At 47.8% G+C, this 21,357-nt stretch overlaps 1 protein-coding gene across 1 annotated transcript in view; it reads left to right on the top strand.

Annotated features, from left to right (window-relative positions):
- Positions 1 to 21,357, top strand: part of LOC147083853 (uncharacterized) — a 123,470-nt gene that overhangs the window by 62,684 nt on the left and 39,429 nt on the right. The window contains exon 3 of the mRNA XM_085980092.1: positions 18,117 to 18,703. Coding sequence (XP_085836218.1) covers positions 18,117 to 18,703 — 587 coding nt within the window. The remainder of the gene's footprint in view (positions 1 to 18,116; positions 18,704 to 21,357) is intronic.

A 21,357-nucleotide genomic window follows, 5' to 3' on the forward strand; every position in this document is an offset into this window, starting at 1 on the left:
CACCATTAATTTCCCGATCTCATCCTCTAAGGGACCAACATTTACTTTAGCCACCCTTTTTCTTTTTATATAACTATAAAAACTCTTACTATCTGTTTTTATATTTTTTGCTAATTTACTTTCATAATCTATCTTCCCTTTCTTAATCAATCTTTTTGTTATTTTTTGCTTTCTATTAAAGTTTTCCCCATCCTCTATCCTCCCACTAGATTTGGCTACCTTATATGCCCTTGTTTTTAGTCGAATACTATCCTTAATTTCTTTATTTAGCCACGGATGGCTGTCTTTTCTTTTACACCCTTTTCTTCTCAGTGGAATATATATTTTTTGGAAGTTGTAAAATAACTCCTTAAATGTACACCTCTGATCATGTATCGTCTTACCCTTTAATCTATTTTCCCAATCCACTTTACTCAATTCCACTCTCATACCCTTCATAGTCTCCTTTATTCAAGCTTAGCACGCTTGTTTGAGATCCAACCTTCTCACCCTCTAATTGAATATGGAATTCAACCATGCCAAGGGGATCCGTTACTAGGACATTTTTAATTAATTCTGTCTCGTTACACAGGACCAGATCTAATTGCTTGCCCCCTGGTCGGTTCAGTTACATACTGCTCAAGAAACCCATCCCTAATACACAATGAACTCATCCTCAAGGCAGCCCTGCCCAATTTGATTTGTCCAATTAATATGATAGTTAAAATCCCCCATAATTATAGATGTTCCCTTATTACAAGTCCCAACTATTTCCTGATTGATACTCCGTCCAACAGAGTTGCAACTGTTCGGAGGCCTATAGACTACGCCCACTAGTGTTTTTTTCCCCTTATTATTCCTTACCTCCACCCAAACTGATCTTTTGACCCAATATCATTTCTCTGTATTACAGTGATTCCTTCCTTTATTAACATAGCCACCCCACCTCCCCTTCCTTCCTGCCTGTCCTTCCTGATCATTAAATAACCTGGTATGTTTAATTCCCAGGCATTGTCACCCTGCAGCCATGTTTCTGTAATGGCCACAAGATCATACCCATATGTAGTTATTTGTGCCATTAACTCGTCTATTTTGTTACGAATGCTACGTGCATTTAGATGGAGAACTTTCAAATATGTTTTGTGACACTTAGTTCCTGCTTTTGCCCTTTTTATTACTTTACCTTTTACTCCATACCTTCTGCCCCTTCCTGACACTCTCTGGTTTTTAATTTCCCCACTGCTACCTAAGTCTATGACCTTCTCTGTTGTCATTTTTATTATTTGCTCTCTAGGAACCTCCCCCCCGCTAGTTAGTTTAAAGCCCTCTCTACAGCCCTAGTTATATGATCCGCCAGGTCTCTAGTCCCAGCACTGGCCAAGTGAAGCCCGTCCCAACGGAACAGCTCCCTCCTGCCCCAGTACTGGTGCCAGTGTCCCAGGAAGCAAAACCCATTTCTCCCACACCAGTCTTTGAGCCACGCATTTAACTCTCTAATTTTATTTGTTCTAGCCAAATTCGCTCGTGGCTCAGGTAATAATCCAGAGATTATTACCCTTGAGGTTCTGTTTTTTAATTTGACCCCTAGCTGCTCATACTCCTTTAACAGAACCGGCTTCCTAGTCCTATCTACGTCGTTTGTACCAACATGGACAACGACAACTGGATCCACCCCCTCCCACTGCAAGTTTCTTTCCAGCCCAGAGGAGATGTCCTTAACCCTGGCACCGGGTAGGCAACACAGCCTTCGGGACTCTCGCTCTCGGCTGCAGAGAACTCTATCTATCCCCCTAATAATACTATCCCCTACCACTACAACATTTCTATTTACTTCCCCCTCTTGAATGGCCCCCCGTTCCACGGTGCTGTGGCCAGGTTGCTCATCCTCCCTGCAGTCCCTGCTCCTGTCCCCACAGGGAGTAAGAACCTCGAACCTGTTGGACAAGAACAAGGGCTGCGGCTCCTCCAGCTCTACCTCCTGGATCCCCGTACCTGCCTCACTCGTAGTCACACCGTCCTGTCCCTGACCATGGGCTACATCTGAATTAATTAACTTCATAGGTGTGACCACCTCCTGATACACAGAGTCCAGGTACTTCTCCCCCTCCCTGATGTGTCGCAGTGTCTGAAGCTCAGACTCCAGCTCATCAACATGGAGCTGGAGTTCCTGTAGCAGCAGACACTTGTCACAGACATAATCACCGTGAGCCTCAATGGGGTCCACCGGCTCCCACATCTCGCAACAGTAACACATCACCTGCTCCATTCTATGTAATTCATTAAAATTTTTATTGTTAGTTATGGACACCCTCTGCCCGATTTTAGATGCTAGTATCCCCTTTAATTAATTGGATTTAAATTAAATCAATCCCTCTAGTTACACCAGTTAAATGGTTTACCAACAGTCACTCTGCACCAGAAAGGCCTTATTAACTACAACCCACAGAGTTAAAGTTTGAAAAGAGCACCTAACACCCGACTTACCCAAACTCAGAGCACTCTTTGATGACTCGCACTCAGTGCTTGCTCACACTAGGACTGGTCTTTTTGTACTGTTTGTTTGTTTACAGCCAAATGAGTCACCCCTGCTGATTGGTTAGAAAACTGGTTTCCACTGCCTGCTGTGCCAATTTACTCCTACTGCAGTGTAACCTTGTTTTACTCTTCTTAAACCAACAGAATCCCAAATATTTAACTTTTCCCCTTTACCTAAACTGCTTAAGTAATCTTATCAAGAAAAACTTTTTTTACGCAGCGAGTGGTTAGGATCTGGAATGCACTGCCTGAAAGGGTGGTGGAGGCAGATTCAATCACCGCTTTCAAAAGGGAATTGGATAAGTACCCGAAAGAAAAAATTTTGCAGGACTACGGGGAAAGGGCGGGGGAGCGGGACTAGCTGAGAATCGGCACGGGCTTGACAGGCCGAATGGCCTCCTTCTGTGCTGTAACCACTCTGATTCTATAGGAGCAGGAGTCGGCCATTCAGCCCCTCGAGCCTGCACCGCCATTCAATAAGATCATGGCTGATGTGCGACTTCATCTCCACTTTCCCGCCCGATCCCCATATCCCTCGATTCCCCGAGAGCCCAAACACCTTTCGATCTCAGCCTTGAATATACTCATCGATTGAGCCTCCACAGCCCTCTGGGGCAGAGAATTCCAAAGATTCACCGCCCTCTGAGTGAAGAAATTCCTCCTCACCTCAGTCTTAAATGGCCGACCCCTTATCCTGAGACTGTGACCCCTGGTTCTGGACACTCCAGAACTTCAGCCAGGCAAAGCCGCCATCGGTCACTGCAAGAACGGTTAAATGTTTAAAAATGAAACAACAACAACTTGTATTTCTATAGCGCCTTTAATGTAGTAAAACGTCCCAAGGTGCTGCACAGGAGTATTTTAAGACAAAAAAAATTTGACACCGAGCCACATAAGGAGAAATTAGGGCAGGTGACCAAAAGCTTGGTCAAAGAGGCAGGTTTTAAGGAGCATCTTAAAAGAGGAAAGAGAGGTAGCGAGGCGGAGAGGATTAGGGAGGGAATTCCAGAGCTTAGGGCCCAGGCGGCTGAAGGCACGGCCGCCAATGGTTGAGCGATTATAATCAGGGATGTTCAGGAGGGCAGAATTAGAGGAGCGCAGATATCTCGGGGGGGTTGTGGGGCTGGAGGAGATTACAGAGATAGGAAGGGGTGAGACCATGGAGGGATTTAAAAACAAGGATGAGAATTTTGAAATCGAGGCATTGCTTAACCAGGAGCCAATGTAGGTCAGCGAGCACAGGGGAGATGGGCGAACGGGACTTGGTGCGAGTTAGGACACGGGCAGCCGAGTTTTGGATGACCTCAAGTTTACGTAGGCTGGAATGTGGGAGGCCAGCCAGGAGTGCGTTGGAATAGTTCAGTCTCGAGGTAACAAAGGCCCAGGTGAGGGTTCCAGCAGCGGATGAGCTGAGGCAGGGGTGGAGACGGGCGATGTTACGGAGGTGGAAGTAGGCAGTCTTTGTTATGCTGCGGATATGCGGTCGGAAGCTCATTTCAGGGTCAAATATGACACCAAGGCTGCGAACAGTGTGGTTCAGCCTCAGACAGATGTTAGGGAGAGGGATGGAGTCAGTGGCTCGGGAACAGAGTTTGTGGGGTGTCTGTCCCTTTAACTACAATTCATAGAATCATAGATATTTACAGCACAGAAGGAGGCCATTCGGCCCATCATGTCTGTGTCGGCCGACAAAGAGCTATCCACATTAATCCCACTTTCCAGCACTTGGTCCGCAGCGTTGTAGGTTACGGCACTTCAAGTGCATATCCAAGTACTTTTTAAATGTGATGAGGGTCTCTGCCTCTACCACCCTTTCAGGCAGTGAGTTCCAGACCCCCACCACCCTCTGGGTGAAGAAAGATCCCCTCTAAACCTCCGACCAATTACTTTAAATCTATGCCCCCTGGTTATTGATCTGTCTGCTAAGGGAAATAGGTCCTTCCTATCCACTCTCTCTCTCTGCCCCTCATAATGTTATACACCTCAATTAAGTCTCCCCTCAGCCTCCTCTGTTCCAAAGAAAACAAACCCAGCCTATTCGATAAGGTCCCGCATAAGAGATTAGCGTGTAAAGTTAAGGCACATGGGATTGGGGGCAAGGTACTGACTTGGATAGAGAACTGGTTGGCAGACAGGAAGCAAAGAGTTGGAATAAACGGGTCTTTATCCGAGTGGCAGGCAGTGACTAGTGGGGTACTGCAGGGATCGGTGCTAGGACCCCAGCTATTCACAATATATATAAATGATCTAGATGAGGGAACTAGATGTAATAGCTCCAAGTTTGCAGACGACACAAAGCTGGGTGGGCGTGTGTGCTGTGAGGAGGATGCCGAGAGACTCCAGTATGATTTGGACAGGTTGCGTGATTGGGCAGGTGCAGTATAATGTGGATAAATGCGAGGTTATCCACTTTGATGGCAAAAACAGGAAGGCAGATTATTATCTGAACAGCAATAGATTGGGAGAAGGGGAAGTGCAGAGAGACCTGGGTGTCCTTGTGCACCAGTCGCTGAAGGTAAGCATGCAGGTGCAGCAGGTGGTTCAGAAGGCAAATGGTATGTTGGCCTTCATGGCAAGAGGGTTTAAGTACAGGAACAAGGATGTCTTGCTGCAGTTGTACAGGGCCTTGGTGAGACCACATCTTGAGTATTGTGTGCAGTTTTGGTCATCTTATCTGAGGAAGGAGGTTCTTGCCATGGAAGGAGTGCGGCGAAGATTCACCAGGCTGATACCTGGGATGGCAGGAATGACGTATGAGGAGAGATTGGGTCGATTAGGCTTATATTCGCTAGAGTTTAGAAGAATGAGAGGGAATCTCATTGAAACTTATAAAATTCTAACAGGACTAGACAGTGGAGGCCTATTCATTAAATTCATAGAAGGAGTTAGATATATTTCTTAAGGCTAAAGGGATCAAGGGATATGGGGAGAAGGCAGGGACAGGGTACTGAGTTTGGATGATCAGCCATGATCTCATTGAATGGCGGAGCAGGCTCGAGGGGCCGAATGGCCTACTCCTGCTCCTATCTTCTATGTTTCTATGTATTGAATCTTTCCTTGTAGCTGAAATTCTCTAGTCCTGGCAACATCCTCGTAAATCTCCCGTCTCGAGCAGTCACATCTTTCCTGCAATGGGGACGACCAGAACTGCACGCGGTGGCCTAACTGGTGTTTTTGTACAGATCAAGCAGAACCTCCCTGCTCTTACATGATACAGAAAGAGAGAGGCACTGCCCCTTTATATACCTGGGGACACATAGAAACATAGAAGATAGGAGCAGGAGTGGGCCATTCGGCCCCTCGAGCCTGCTCCGCCATTCAATGTGATCATGGCTGATCATCCAAACTCAGTACCCTGTCCCTGCCTTCTCCCCATATCCCTTGATCCCTTTAGCCTTAAGAAATATATCTAACTCCTTCTTGAATATATTTAATGAATTGGCCTCTACTGCCTTCTGTGGCAGAGAATTCCACAGGTTCACCACTCTCTGGGTGAAGAAATTCCTCCTCATCTCTGTCCTAAATGGCTTACCCCTTATTCTTAGACTGTGACCCCTGGTTCTGGACTCCCCGACCATCGGGAACATCCTTCCTGCATCTAGTCTGTGTAGTCCTGTTAGAATTTTATAAGTTTCAATGAGATCCCCTCTCATTCTTCTAAACTCCAGCAAGTACAAGCCCAATCGACCCAATCTCTCCTCGTACGTCAATCCTGCCATCCCACGTATCAGCCTGGTGAATCTTCGCTGCACTCCTTCCATGGCAAGAACATCCTTCCTGAGATAAGGCGACCAAAACTGCACACAATACTCAAGATATTGTGAATAGCTGGGGTCCTAGGACCGATCCCTGCGGTACCCCACTAGTCACTGTCTGCCACTCGGAAAAAGACCCATTTATTTCAACTCTTGGCTTTCTGTCTGCCAACCAGTTCTCTATCCAAGTCAATACCTTGCCCCCAATCCCATGTGCCTTAACTTTACCCGCTGTCGAACGCCTTTTGGAAATCCATGTACACCACGTTAACCGCATTGCCCTCATCAACCCTCTCTGTTACCTCATCAAAAACCTCAATCAGAATCAGAGCGGCCGGGCCCGGCAGACGTGCGGCCAGGGCCCCGGCACCAGGAAACCCAGGGTGCAGCGCCTCCCCCATCCGAGCCGCCGCTTCCCGGTTTCTTCAGCCAGTTCCACCGAATCTGACTCGGGCCAAAGGACAGGAGCCAGGCTCCCAGAATGGCCCGCGGCCCCGGGGAGCATGTGCACTCTCAGCGGGGAAGTCAGCGCGTTGGATAGAGCAGTTTCTGGGGCGTGGGGAATTGTGGGTGCTGCGGCCGCCATTAGTCAGCGGCTGTCGGGAAGAGTTTTATTGCAGGTGACGGAAGTCGGTCCCTGGCCGCCTGTGTAGGTCTTTTTGTTGCAGCAGTTTGAGCTGGAGTGGAGATGGAGGAGAAGCTGCTGGGTTTTCGATGGAATCTGGAACAATACCCATGGATTGGAGGGTAGCTAATGTTACCCCACTATTCAAAAAAGGTGGTAGAGAGAAAACGGGGAATTACAGACCGGTAAGCCTGACATCGGTAGTGGGGAAAATGCTAGAGTCCATTATAAAAAATTAGAGAGTTAAATGCATGGCTCAAAGACTGGTGTGGGAGAAATGGGTTTTGCTTCCTGGGACACTGGCACCAGTACTGGGGCAGGAGGGAGCTGTTCCGTTGGGACGGGCTTCACTTGGCCAGTGCTGGGACTAGAGTCCTGGCGGATCATATAACTAGGGCTGTAGAGAGGGCTTTAAACTAACTAGTGAGGGGGGGGGGGTGGGGGGAGGTTCCTAGGGAGCAAACAATAAAAATGACAACAGAGAAGGTCATAAACTTAGGTAGCAGTGGGGAAATTAAAAACCAGAGCGTGTCAGGAAGGGGCAGAAGGTATGGAGTAAAAGGTAAAGTAATAAAAAGGGCAAAAGCAGGAACTAAGTGTCACAAAACATATTTGAAAGTTCTCTATCTGAATGCACGTAGCATTTGTAACAAAATAGACGAGTTAATGGCACAAATAACTACATATGGGTATGATCTTGTGGCCATTACAGAAACATGGCTGCAGGGTGACCATGACTGGGAATTAAACATACCAGGTTATTTAACGATCAGGAAGGACAGGCAGGAAGGAAGGGGAGGTGGGGTGGCTATGTTAATAAAGGAAGGAATCACTGTAATACAGAGAAATGATATTGGGTCAAAAGATCAGGATAATGAAACAGTTTGGGTGGAGGTAAGGAATAATAAGGGGAAAAAAACACTAGTGGGCGTAGTCTATAGGCCTCCGAACAGTTGCAACTATGTTGGACGGAGTATCAATCAGGAAATAGTTGAGGCTTGTAATAAGGGAACATCTATAATTATGGGGGATTTTAACTATCATATTAACTGGACAAATCAAATTGGGCAGGGCTGCCTTGAGGATGAGTTCATTGAGTGTATTAGGGATGGGTTTCTTGAGCAGTATGTAACTGAACCGACCGGGGGCAAGCAACCTTAGATCTGGTCCTGTGTAACGAGACAGGATTAATTAAAAATGTCCTAGTAAAGGATCCCCTTGGAATGAGTGACCATAACATGGTTGAATTCCATATTCAATTAGAGGGTGAGAAGGTTGGATCTCAAACAAGCGTGCTAAGCTTGAATAAAGGAGACGATGAAGGTATGAGAGCGGAATTGAGTCGAGTGGATTGGGAAAATAGATTAAAGGGTAAGACGATACGTGATCAGTGGTGTACATTTCAGGAGTTATTTTACAACTTCCAAAAAATATATATTCCACTGAGAAGAAAAGGGTGTAAAAGAAAAGACAGCCATCCTTGGCTAAGTAAAGAAATTAAGGATAGTATTCCACTAAAAACAAGGGCATATAAGGTAGCCAAATCTCGTGGGAGGATAGAGGATTGGGAAAACTTTAAAAGACAGCAAAAAATAACAAAAAGATTGATTAAGAAAGGGAAGATAGATTATGAAAGTAAATTAGCAAAAAATATAAAAACAGATACAGGTAGACTATCCTTTATCCGAAAACCTCGGGACCAGCCGTGTTTCGGTTTTCGGAAAATTTCGGATTTCAGAAGGTATTTTATAAGACTGGGAAATTTGTCGGGGGTGGGGGTCGGCGGGGGTCGGGGTCGTGCGCACGACTTACGCTGAACGAAACCTTTCAGTTTTCAGAGGATTTCGGTTTTCGGAAGTGTGGATAAAGGATACACTATCCCTTATCTGAAAGGGTGGGGGGTCGGCAGTGGGGGTCGGCAGGGGTCGGGGTCGTGCGCACGACTTACGCTGAACGAAAAAACCTTCGGTTTTTAGAGGGTTTCGGTTTTCGGAAGTTCGGATAAAGGGTAGTCTACCTGTAGTAAGAGTTTTTATAGTTATATAAAAAGAAAAAGGGTGGCTAAAGTAAATGTTGGTCCCTTAGAGGATGAGACCGGGAAATTAATGGTGGGAAATATGGAGATGGCAAAAACACTGAATGAATATTTTGTATCAGTCTTTACAGTAGAGGACACTAAGAATATCCCAACACTGGACAAACAGGGGGCTATAGGGGGGGAGGAGCTAAACACGATCAAAATCACTAAGGAAGTGGTACTCAGTAAAATAAATGGGACTCAAGGCGGATAAATCACCTGGACCTGATGGCTTACATCCTAGGGTCTTGAGGGAAGTGGCGGTAGGGATTGTGGTTGCATTGGTAATAATTTTCCCAAACTCCCTGGACTCGGCAAAGGTCCCGGCAGACTGGAAAACTGCTAATGTAACACGCTTAGCCTAACATCTGTGGTAGGTAAAATTTTGAAGTCCATTATTAAGGAGACAGTAACAGGACATTTGGATAATCATAATTTAATAGGACAAAGTCAGCATGGTTTTATGAAGGGGAAGTCATGTTTGACAAATTTGCTGGAGTTCTTTGAGGAAGTAACATATAGGGTGGATAAAGGGGAACCAGTGGACGTAGTGTATTTAGACTTCCAAAAGGCATTTGACAAGGTGCCACACAAAAGATTATTGCTTAAGATAAAAAATCACGGGATTGGGGGTAATATTCTGGCATGGATAGAGGATTGGCTATCTAACAGAAGGCAGAGAGTTGGGATAAATGGTTCGTTCTCAGACTGGCAATCAGTAACTAGTGGTGTTCCGCAGGGGTCAGTGCTGGGTCCCCAACTCTTTACAATCTATATTAACGATTTGGAGGAGGGGACCGAGTGTAACATATCAAAGTTTGCAGATGATACTACGATGGGAGGGAAAGTAGTGAGTGAGGAGGACATAAAAAACCTGCAAGGGGACATAGACAGGCTAAGTAAGTTGGCAGAGATTTGGCAGATGTAATACAATACTGGAAAGTGTGAGGTTATGCACTTTGGCAGGAAAAATCATAGAGCAAGTTATTATCTTAATGGCAAGAAACTGGAAAGTACTGAAGTACAAAGGGATCTGGGGGTCCTGGTGCACGAAACTCAAAAGGTTAGTATGCAGGTGCAGCAAGTGATTAAGAAGGCCAATGGAATGTTGGCTTTCATTGCTAGGGGGACAGAATATAAAAATAGGGAGGTATTGCTTCAGTTGTACAAGGTATTGGTGAGACCGCACCTGGAATACTGCGTACAGTTTTGGTGTCCATACTTAAGAAAAGACATACTTGCTCTCGAGTCAGTACAAAGAAGGTTCACTCGGTTAATCCCGGGGATAAGGGGATGGACATATGAGGAGAGGTTGAGTAGATTGGGACTCTACTCATTGGAGTTCAGAAGAATGAGAGGCGATCTTATTGAAACATATAAGATTGTGAAGGGGTTGGATCGGGTGGATGCGGGGAGGATGTTCCCGATGATGGGTGAAACTAGAACTAGGGGGCATAGTCTTAGAATAAGGGGCTGCTCTTTCAAAACTGAGATGAGGAGGAACTACTTCACTCAGGGTGGTAGGTCCATGGAATATGCTGCCCCAAAAAGCTGTAGAAGCTACATCATTACATAAATTTAAAACAGAAAGACAGTTTCCTAGAATTAAAGGGAATTAAGGGTTACGGGGAGTGGGCAGGAATTTGGACATGAGTCTAGGTTCGGATCGGTCATGGCCCTGTGGGTAGCGGAGCGGGCCCAGGGGCCGCGTAGCCTGATCCTGCTCCTATTTCGTGTGTCTAATTCTGTTAGATTCAGGAGATGGTTCTGTGATAGTAGATTGGCGGTCAGGATCAGATCAGCCATGATCTTATTGAATGGCGGAGCAGGCTCGAGAGGCCGATTGGCCTACTCCTGCTCCTATTTCTTATGTGCTTATGTTCTTAGGTAATAGCAGAGCACTTGGAAAACAGTGACAGGATCGGACAAAGTCAACATGGATTTACAAAACGTAAATCATGCTTGACTAATCTACTGGAATTTTTTGAGGATGTAACTGGTAAAATAGATAAGGGCGAACCAGTGGATGTGGTGTATTTGGACTTTCAGAAGGCTTTCGATAAGGTCCCACAAAAGAGATTAGCGTGTAAAGTTAAGGCACATGGGATTGGGGGGCAAGGTATTGACTTAGAGAACTGGTTGGCAGATAGAAAGCAAAGAGTTGGAATAAATGGGTCTTTTTCCGAGTGGCAGGCAGTGACTAGTGGGGTACCGCAGGGATCGGTCCTTGGACCCCAGCTATTCACAATATATATTAATGATCTGGACGAGGGAACTAGATGTAATATCTCCAAATTTGCAGACGACACAAAGCTGGGTGGGCGTGTGTGCTGTGAAGAGGATGCCGAGAAACTACAGGATGATTTGGACAGGTTGGGTGATTGGGCAGAAGCATGGCAGATGCAATATATTGTGGATAAATGTGAGGTTATTCACTTTGGTGTCAAAAACAGGAAGGCAGATTATTATCTGAATGGCAATAGATTGGGAGAAGGGGAAGTGCAACGAGACCTGGGTGTCCTTGTGCACCAGTCGCTGAAGGTAAGCATGCAGGTGCAGCAGGCGGTTAAGAAGGCAAATGGTATGTTGGTCTTCGTAGTGAGAGGGTTTGAGTACAGGAACAAGGATGTCTTGCTGCAGTTGTACAGGGCCTTGGTGAGACCACATCTTGAGTATTGTGTGCAGTTTTGGTCGCCTTATCTGAGGAAGGATATTCTTGCCATGGAAGGAGTCCAGCCAAGATTCACCAGACTGATACCTGGGATGACAGGAATGATGTATGAGGAGAGATTGGGTCGCTGGAGTTTAGAAGAATGAGAGGGGATCTCATTGAAACTTATAAAATTCTGGCAGGACTGGACACACTAGATGCAGGGAGGATGTTCCCAATGGTCGGGGAATCCAGAACCAGGGATCACAGTCTAAGGATAAGTGGTAGGCCTTTTAGGACAGAGATGAGGAGAAATTTCTTCACCCAGAGAGTGGTGAACCTGTGGAATTCTCTACCACAGAAGGCAGTAGAGGCCAATTCATTAAATATATTCAAGAAGGAGTTAGATATATTTCTTAAGGCTAAAGGGATCAAGGGATATGGGGAGAAAGCAGGGACCGGGTACTGAATTTGGATGATCAGCCATGATCACATTGAATGGCGGAGCAGGCTCGAGGGGCCGAATGGCCTACTCCTGCTCCTATCTTCTATGTTTCTATCTCTTGCGGGACCTTATCGAAAGCCTTTTGAAAGTCCAAATACACCACATCCACTGGTTCTCCCTTATCTATTTTACCATTTACATCCTCAAAAAATTCCAGTCGATTAGTCAAGTACGATTTACCTTTTGTAAATCCATGTTGACTTTGTCCGATCCGGTCACTGTTTTCCAAGTGCTCTGCTATTAAGTCTTTTATAATGGACTCTAGCATTTCCCCCACTACCGATGTCAGGCTTACCAGTCTGTAATTCCCCGTTTTCTCTCTACCAGCTTTTTTGAACAGTGGGGTAACATTAGCTACCCTCCAATCCATGGGTACTGTTCCAGAGTCTATCGAATTTTGGAAGATGACCAGCAAAGCATCTACTATTTCTAGGGCCACTTCCTTAAGTACCCTAGGATGTAGATTATCTTCTATGTTTCTATGTATTCAATCTTTCCTTGTAGCTGAAATTCTCTAGTCCTGGCAACATCCTCGTAAATCTCCCGTCTCGAGCAGTCACATCTTTCCTGCAATGGGGCGAGCAGAACTGCACGCAGCACTCTAGCCGGTGGCCTAACTGGTGTTTTGTACAGTTCAAGCAGAACCTCCCTGCTCTTACATGATACAGAGAGAGGCACTGCCCCTTTAAGTACCTGGGGGACACCAATTCCCCTTTAAATGGCCAAGCAAATTTTTTTTGTTGAAAAGGGGCCGCAGTCCACCACCCTCTCTCACCCACCACAAATACTCACGAGAGAGAGGAGGAAGAATGCTGGTCTTTGTCCCTTTAAAAGTGGCTGCCCACCAAAATGTTCACAGCACCAGGGCTCTTTGTTCTGGATCAAAGTCAAAAAGAGAATAGGTTCACTTATTTTTAAATGAATGCAGTTGATGAACAGCCTTGCAATAAAGGTAATGTAAAGGAATAAACACTCACAAGCTGGGTTTTTTTCCACTCCCTCCTCCTCTTCCCTTTAACAGCTCCTGCAGACAATGAAAGTAGGAAAGCGGCCTGCAGCCCACCGAGGTCCCTCCCACGCCGCCATTGGTTGGAGGACCGTCAGCCCGCCCGGTCCTCCCAGCGTTTTCCGCGCTCCTGATTGGCGGGCGCCTCGCGTCAATCACACACCCCCTCCGATTACGCGCTGACGCCAGCACGCAACGCCCAGGGGTCGGTTGGATCGGCGCATGCCACCGCAAGGTAAAAAAAGGACACCCCACACAAATGAGGAAAAACAAGAATAATAATAATCGCACTTTAGAGGGGAGGAGGTTGGGGGAATTAATGAGTGTTTTCAATTTGTTTCGCAAAAAACATATTTGAAAAGCTTCCCAACGGTGCGAGGCGAGCTGCGCATGCGCTCCAGCCAGCCTTTGACTCCCCCACGTGGGCCCGGGGCCTGCGCCTGCGCAGGGTCTCCGGGAAACAAACGGAAGGCCGGGCCCGGGGAAGAGGCGGAATCAGCGGCCGGGGTAAAGTCAACTGTTGGGGAATCGATTTAAATCGAGGCGAGGGGGGAGCGGAGAGCGAGATTATAAAGTAAAATACGAGGAAAACCAAACCTGAGAGTCGGTCGGGCGGGACCTCCGCGGACCCCGAACTGAGCGGGTTAAGTCGCGCGGGGTGGCGGAGTGAGCCGGAGCAATGTGATTCTGACTGACGGGAGCGCTGACCAATAGGAAGAGGGCTGAGCTGGGAGGACTGAACTGGGCGGCCTGGTCCTCCAACCAATGGCGGCGCGGCAAGGGGGTGGGACCTTCCTCCCCGGCGCTGAGGCTGGGGCCCGATTGTGACGTCATCAGAGGAAGTGGCCATTCAGGGATGGAGGCCGGCCCAGTCTGTGACTGACGGCAGCTCTGACCAATAGGACGACGGCGGGCCGGTTCCGCCAACCAATGGCGGCGCGGCAAGGGGGCGAGGCCTCCTCTCCAGCTCAGATGCGCTGGGGCCGATTGTGACGCGCTGTCCCCAGGTGAGAGCAGCTCAGTCAGCACAGAGCTGGGGCTGGAATCTGGGAGAGGGGCCGCAGGCAGCGGGCCTGGCAAAGGGGCACAAGCTTCACTATACAAACTTCTTTCAAATGCACAATTGTTTCCTACACACAGCCTTGGTCACTCTGCAAAAAAAACTGTTTAACAATTCATCATAACTGCTCTGCTTTAGGAGAGGCGTAGAGTGCAAAAAGCAAGGAAGTTATGATGAAACTGTAAAAGACTGGAGTCAGCTGTGGCTCAGTGGATAGCAGAGTCAGAAGGTTGAGATTTCAAATCCCGCTCCAGGGACTTGAGCATATAAAGCGAGGCTGACACTCCAGTGCGATGCTGAGGGAGTGCCGCACTGTCGGAGGGGCAGTACTGAGGGAGCACCGCACTGTCGGAGGGGCAGTACTGAGGGAGTGCCGCACTGTCGGAGGGGCAGTACTGAGGGAGCTCCGCACTGTTGGAGGGGCAGTACTGAGGGAGCGCCGCACTGTTGGAGGGGCAGTACTGAGGGAGCGCCGCACTGTCGGAGGGGCAGTACTGAGGGAGCGCCGCACTGTCGGAGGGGCAGTGGATGTGGTGTATTTGGATTTTCAAAAGGCTTTCGATTAGGTCCCGCATAAGAGATTAGCGTGTAAAGTTAAGGCAAATGGGATTGGGAGCAAGGTATTGGCTTGGATAGAGAACTGGTTGGCAGACAGGAAGCAAAGAGTTGGAATAAACGGCTCTTTTTCCGAGTGGCAGGCAGTGACGAGTGGGGTACCGCAGAGATCGGTCCTTGGACCCCAGCTATCACAATATATATTAATGATCTGGATGAGGGAACTAGATGTAATATCTCCAAGTTTGCAGACGACACAAAGATGGGTGGGCGTGTGTGTTGTGAGGAGGATGTTGAGAAACTCCAGTATGATTTGGACAGGTTGGGTGATTGGGCAGAAGCATGGCAGATGCAATATAACGTGGTTAAATGCGAGGTTATCCACTTTGGTGGCAAAAACAGGAAGGCAGATTATTATCTGAATGGCAATAGATTGGGAGAAGGGGAAGTGCAACGTGACCTGGGTGTCCTTGTGCACCAGTCACTGAAGGTAAGCATGCAGGTGCAGCAGGCGGTTAAGAAGGCAAATGGTATGTTGGCCTTCATAGCGAGAGGATTCGAGTACAGGAACAAAGATGTCTTGTTGCAGTTGTACAGGGCCTTGGTGAGACCACATCTTGAGTATTGTGTACAGTTTTGGTTGCCTTATCTGAGGAAGGATGTTCTTGCCATGGAAGGAGTTCAGCGAAGATTCACCAGGCTGATACCTGGGATGGCAGGAATGATGTATGAGGAGAGATTGGATCGATTGGGCTTATACTCGCTGGAGTTTAGAAGAATGAGAGGGGATCTCATTGAAACTTATAACATTCTGACAGGACTGGACAGACTAGATGTAGGAAGGATGTTCCCGATGGTCTGAGAGTCCAGAACCAGGGGTCACAGTCTAAGGATAAGGGGTAAGCCATTTAGGACAGAGATGAGGAGGAATTTCTTCACCCAGAGAGTGGTGAACCTGTGGAATTCTCTACCACAGAAGACAGTTGAGGCCAATTCATTAAATATATTCAAGAAGGAGTTGGATATATTTCTTAAGGCTAAAGGGATCAAGGGATATGGGGAGAAGGCAGGGACGGGGTACTGAATTTGGATGATCAGCCATGATCGCATTGAATGGAGGAGCAGGCTCGAGGGGCTGAATGGCCTACTCCTGCTCCTATCTTCTATGTTTCAAGAGGGCAGAATTGGAGGAGCGTAGATATCTCAGGGAGGGGGGTTGTTTTCTTTGGAACCGGGGAGGCTGAGGGGAGACCTGATTGAGGTGTATAAAATTCTGAGGGGCCGAGATAGGAAGGACCTATTTCCCTTGGCAGAGGGGTCCACAACCAGGGGGCGTAGATTTAAAGTAATTGGTCGGAGGTTTCGAGGGGAGTTGAGGAGAAATGTTTTCACCCAGTGGGTGGTGGGGGTCTGGAACTCACTGCCTGACAGGGTGGTAGAGGCAGAAACTCTCATCACATTTAAAAAGGTACTTGGATGTGCACTTGAAGTGCCGTAACCTACAAGGCTGCGGACCAAGTGCTGGAAAGTGGGATTAGTGTGGATAGCACTTAATCGGCCGGCACAGACAAGATGGGCTGAATGGCCTCCTTCTGTGCCATAATTTTTCTGTGATTCTATCGCGGGGGGCGGGTGGTTGTGAGGCTGAAGGGAATAACTAAGATAGGGAGGGGTGAGGCCATGGAGGGATTTGAAAAGAAGGATGAGAATTTTGAAATCGAATCATTGCTTAACCGGGAGCCAATGTAGGTCAGCGAGCACAGGGGTGATGGGTGAACGGGACTTGGCGTTGAGTTACGACACGCGTAGTTTTGGATCACCTCAAGTTTACATAGGGTAGAATGTGGGAGGCCAGCCAGGAGTGTGTTGGAATAGTCGAGTCTAGAGGTAACAAAGGCCCGGGTGAGGGTTTCAGCAGCGGATGAGCTGAGGCAGGGGTGGAGACGGGCCATGTTACGGAGGTGGAAGTAGGCGGTCTTTGTTATGCTGCGGATATGTGTTCGGAAGCTCATTTCAGGGTCAAATATGACACCGAGGTTGTGAACAGTGTGGTTCAGCCTCAGAGAGATGTTAGGGAGAGGGATGGAGCCAGTGGCTAGGGAACGGAGTTTGTGGCAGGGACTGAAAGCAATTGCTTTAGTCTTCCCAATATTTAATTGGAGAAAATTTCTGCTCACCCAGAACCGGATTGGAGATCGTGGAGGGGTCGAGAGAAGTGGTGGTGAGGTAGAGCTGGGTGTCGTCAGCGTACATGTGGAAACTGACGCTGTGTTTTCAGATGATGTCGCCAAGGGGCAGCATTTAGATGAGAAATAGGAGGGGCCCAAGGATAGATCCTTGGGGGACACCAGAGGTAACGATGCGGGAGTGGGAAGAGAAGCCATTGCAGGTGATTCTGTGGCTACGATTAGATAGATAAGAATGGAACCAGGCGAGTGCAGTCCCGCCCAGCTGGACGACGGTGGAGAGGCGTTGGAGAAGGATGGAGTGGTCAACTGTGTCAAAGGCTGCAGACAAGTCAGGAAGGACGAGGAGAGATAGTTTATCTTTGTCACAGTCACAAAGGATGTCATTTGATGAGACTTTGATGAGACTTGATTTGACTTCAGGGCCAAGTCAGTGAGGTGTATTGGGCTGTTTCTGGCCCGCTGGTTATTGTGGACACGGCTGGACACCAGTGGGACCGGCTCTACCCTGTTTGTTCTTTGAGGCAAAATTAGCCCAAAAAACCCCTGCTTCCCCCCTTACCCTTTCTACACTCCTTTTACAGGGTTTTAGAAGTGGAGCATTTACAGACAGGAAGCTCAAACCAAACATCACCTCAAATTCTGACAGAGTTACGTGATTCCTCAGGACCTGATTCAGTTGCTCCTTGAATCTGCTGGCACACCCGTGAGTTCACACTGATGAGAGACCTTCTAAATGTTCTGACAGAGCTTCAAAATCTACAAGTACCTGAAGCGACACCAGTGGCCACACACTGGGGAGAAACCCGGGCCCCGTGTGTGGAAGGGATTCACTCAGCCATCCGCTCCAATGATACAACAGCAAATTCACATGAGGGAGAGACCTTTAACCCGCGCCGTGTGTGGGACGGGATTAATTGCACCCTCCGTGCTGCTGAGACACCAGCTTGTCCACGCCGATGAGAGACCTTTGACCTGCTCCGTGTTTTTGAAGCGATTCTCTCATTCTGCCACCCTCCTGAGACACCAGCTTGTTCACATTAAATGTTCTGACTGTGGAAAGAGATTTAAAAGGTCCCAGGATCTGAAGAGACACCAGCTGGAGAGAGCAGGAGAGATTCTGTTCACCTGCTCCGTGTGTGGGAAGAGATTCACTCGGTCCTCGAATCTGCTGGAACACCAGCGAGTACACACTGGGGAGAGGCCGGTGAAACATTCCGACTGTGGGAAAAGCTTTCAAATATCCCAGGAGCTGAAGGGACACCAGCTGCAGAGAGCAGGAAAGAGGCCATTCATCTGCTCCGTGTGTGGGAAGGGATTCACTCAGTCATCCCACCTACTGACACACCAGCGATATCACACTGATGAGAGACCATTCAAATGTTCTGTTTATGGGAAGAGCTTTAAAATCTCTGGGGATCTGAAGAGACACCAGCGAGTTCACTCCAATCAGAGACCATTTAAATGTTCTGACTGTGGGATGAGCTTTAAAACCTCTGGGGATCTGAAGCAACACCAGCGAGTTCACTCCAATCAGAGACCATTTACATGTTCTGTCTGTGAGATAAGCTTTAAAAGCTCCAGGAATCTGAACGGACACCAGCAAGTTCACACTGGGGAGAGACCGTTCACCTGCTCTGTGTGTGGGAAGGAATTCACTCAGTCATCTAACCTGTTGAGACACCAGCGAGTTCACACTGGGGAGAGACCATTCACCTGCTCTGTGTGTGGGAAGGGATTCACTCAGTCATCAAGCCTGGTGAGACACCAGCGAGTTCACACTGTTCTATAGTGCAGGACCCTGTAGACAGTTGGAGTGACATGAATGTGGAACGGATGAATGTTTTATAAATTCTTGTACTGCTGATTAATCTTTCAATCTGTTGTGCTGATGATTCCCTTCGATTGACTGTTCATGGTGTTACATAGAATGTACAGCACAGAAACAGGCCATTCGGCCCAACTGGTCCATGCCAGTGTTTATGCCCCACACCCACCCTACTTCAATTAACCCGATCAACATCTCCTCCCATTCCTTTCTCCCTTGTGTGGCTTCCCCATAAATGCATCTGTGCTGTTCACCTCAACTACTCCCTGTGGTAGCGAGTTCCCCATTCTCACCATTCTCTGGGTAAAGACATTTCTCCTGAATTCATTACTGGATTTATTAGTGACTATTTTAAGTTTGTGGCCTCATAAATATGATGAGATTCTGTTAAGCTGACCAGTATGTTGTTGTACTTTGTATTTTTTCTGATGAATTAAACATTACTGAGCCCTTGTACGCGTGTTATGGGATGAAGTTTTTTTTAATGCGTTCATGGGATGTGAGCGTCACTGGCAAGGCCAGCATTTATTGCCCATCCCTAATTGCCCTTGAGAAGGTGGTGGTGAGCCACCGCCTTGAACCGCTGCAGTCCGTGTGGTGAAGGTACTCTCACAGCGCTGTTAGGGAGGGAGTTCCAGGACTTTGACCCAGTGACGATGAAGGAATGGCAATATACTTCCAAGTCAGAATGGTGTTTGACTTGGAGTTGGTGGTCATAGAGTCATAGAGTTATACAGCACAGAAAGAGGCCCTTCGGCCCATCGTGTCCGCGCCGGCCATCAAGCCCTGTCTATTCTAATACCATTTTACAGCACTTGGTCCATAGCCTTGTATGCTATGGCGGTTCAAGTACTCATCTAAATGCTTCTTGAATGTTGTGAGGGTTCCTGCCTCTACCACCCTTTCAGGCAGTGAGTTCCAGATTCCAACCACCCTCTGGGTGAAAAAGTTTTTCCTCAAATCTCCTCTAAACCTCCTGCCCCTACCTTGGAACTATGCCCCCTGGTTATTGACCCCTCTACTAAGGGGAAAAGTTCCTTTCTACCTACCCTATCTATGCCCCTCATAATTTTGTACACCCCAATCAGGTCCCCCCTCAGCCTTCTCTGCTCGAAGGAAAACAACCCCAGCCTGTCCAGTCTCTCTTCATAGCTGAAGTGCTCCAGCCCAGGTAACATCCTGGTGAATCTCCTCTGCACCCTCTCCAATGCAATCACATCCCTCCTATAGTGTGGCGACCAGAACTGCACACAGTATTCCAGCTGTGGCCTAACTAGCGTTTTGTACAGCTCCATCATAACCTCCCTGCTCTTATATTCTATGCCTCAGCTAATGAAGGCAAGTATCCCATATGCCTTTTTAACCACCTTATCTACCTGTCCTGCTGACTTCAGGGATCTATGTATTCTATCAGGTGTTCCCATGAGCCTGCTGTCCTTGTCCTTCTAGGTAGAAGAGGTCGCGGGAAGGGAGGTGCTGCCGAAGAAGCCTTGGCGAGTTGCTGCAGTGCATCTTGTTGAAGGTACACACTGCAGCCACGGTGCGCTGGTGCTGGAGGGAGTGAATGTTTAAGTTGGCGGATGGGGTGCCAATCAAGTGGGCTGCTTTGTCCTGGATGGTGTCGAGCTTCTTGAGTGTTGTTGGAGCTGCACTCATCCAGACCAGTGAAGAGTATTCCATCACACTCCTGACTTGTGCCTTGTAGATGGTGGAAAGTCTTTGGGGAGTCAGGAGGTGAGACATTCGCCGCAGAATTCCCGGCCTCTGACCTGCTCTTGTTGCCACAGTATTTATGTGGCTGGTCCAGTTAAGTTTCTGGTCAATGGTGACCCCCCAGGATGTTGATGGTGGGGGATTCGGTAATGGTGATGCCGTTGAATGTCAAGGGGAGGTGGTTAGATGCTCGCTTGTCGGAGATAGTCATTGCCTGGCACTTGTGTGGTGCAAATGTTACCTGCCACTTATCAGCCCAAGCCTGAATGTCGTCCAGGTCTTGTTACATGCGGGCATGGACGGTTTCATTATCTGAGGAGTTGCAAATGGAACTGAACACTGTGCAGTCATCAGCGAACATCCCCACTCCTGACCTTATGATGGAGGGAAGGTCACTGATGAAGCAGTTGAAGATGGTTGGGCCGAGGACACTGCCCTGAGGAACACCTGCAGCGATATCCTGGGGCTGTGATGATTGACCTCCAACCACCACAACCATCTTCCTTTGTGCTCGGTCTGACTCCAGCCAGTGGAGAGTTTCCCCCGATTGATTAGCATTGAGGTAGTAGTGAGAGTAATAAGGGAAGCGAAACAGGACGTTAGAAGTAAATGAGAGACAAGGAAAGAAAAACTAAAGATCAAAGTAAGAAAGAGACAAATGAAGGAGATGAGAAGAAAAGAATTTGAGGAGAAAGTGAGTGATGATCAGAAACATTGACATTTCAAAAATGAGACCGGAGAGGAGAAGATAAGTACGAAGAAAGAAAGATCTTGAATATGTACAGCACCTTTCACAATTTCAGGACATCTCCAAGCGCTGTGCAGCAATTGCAGGACTTCTGACGTGTGGTCATGTAGGAATGTAATGTAGCAGCCAATTAGA

Source organism: Somniosus microcephalus, unplaced genomic scaffold (assembly GCF_052327205.1).
Source record: "Somniosus microcephalus isolate GS21.2 unplaced genomic scaffold, FLI_Smic_1.0 scaffold37, whole genome shotgun sequence".
Classification (NCBI taxonomy): domain Eukaryota; kingdom Metazoa; phylum Chordata; class Chondrichthyes; order Squaliformes; family Somniosidae; genus Somniosus; species Somniosus microcephalus.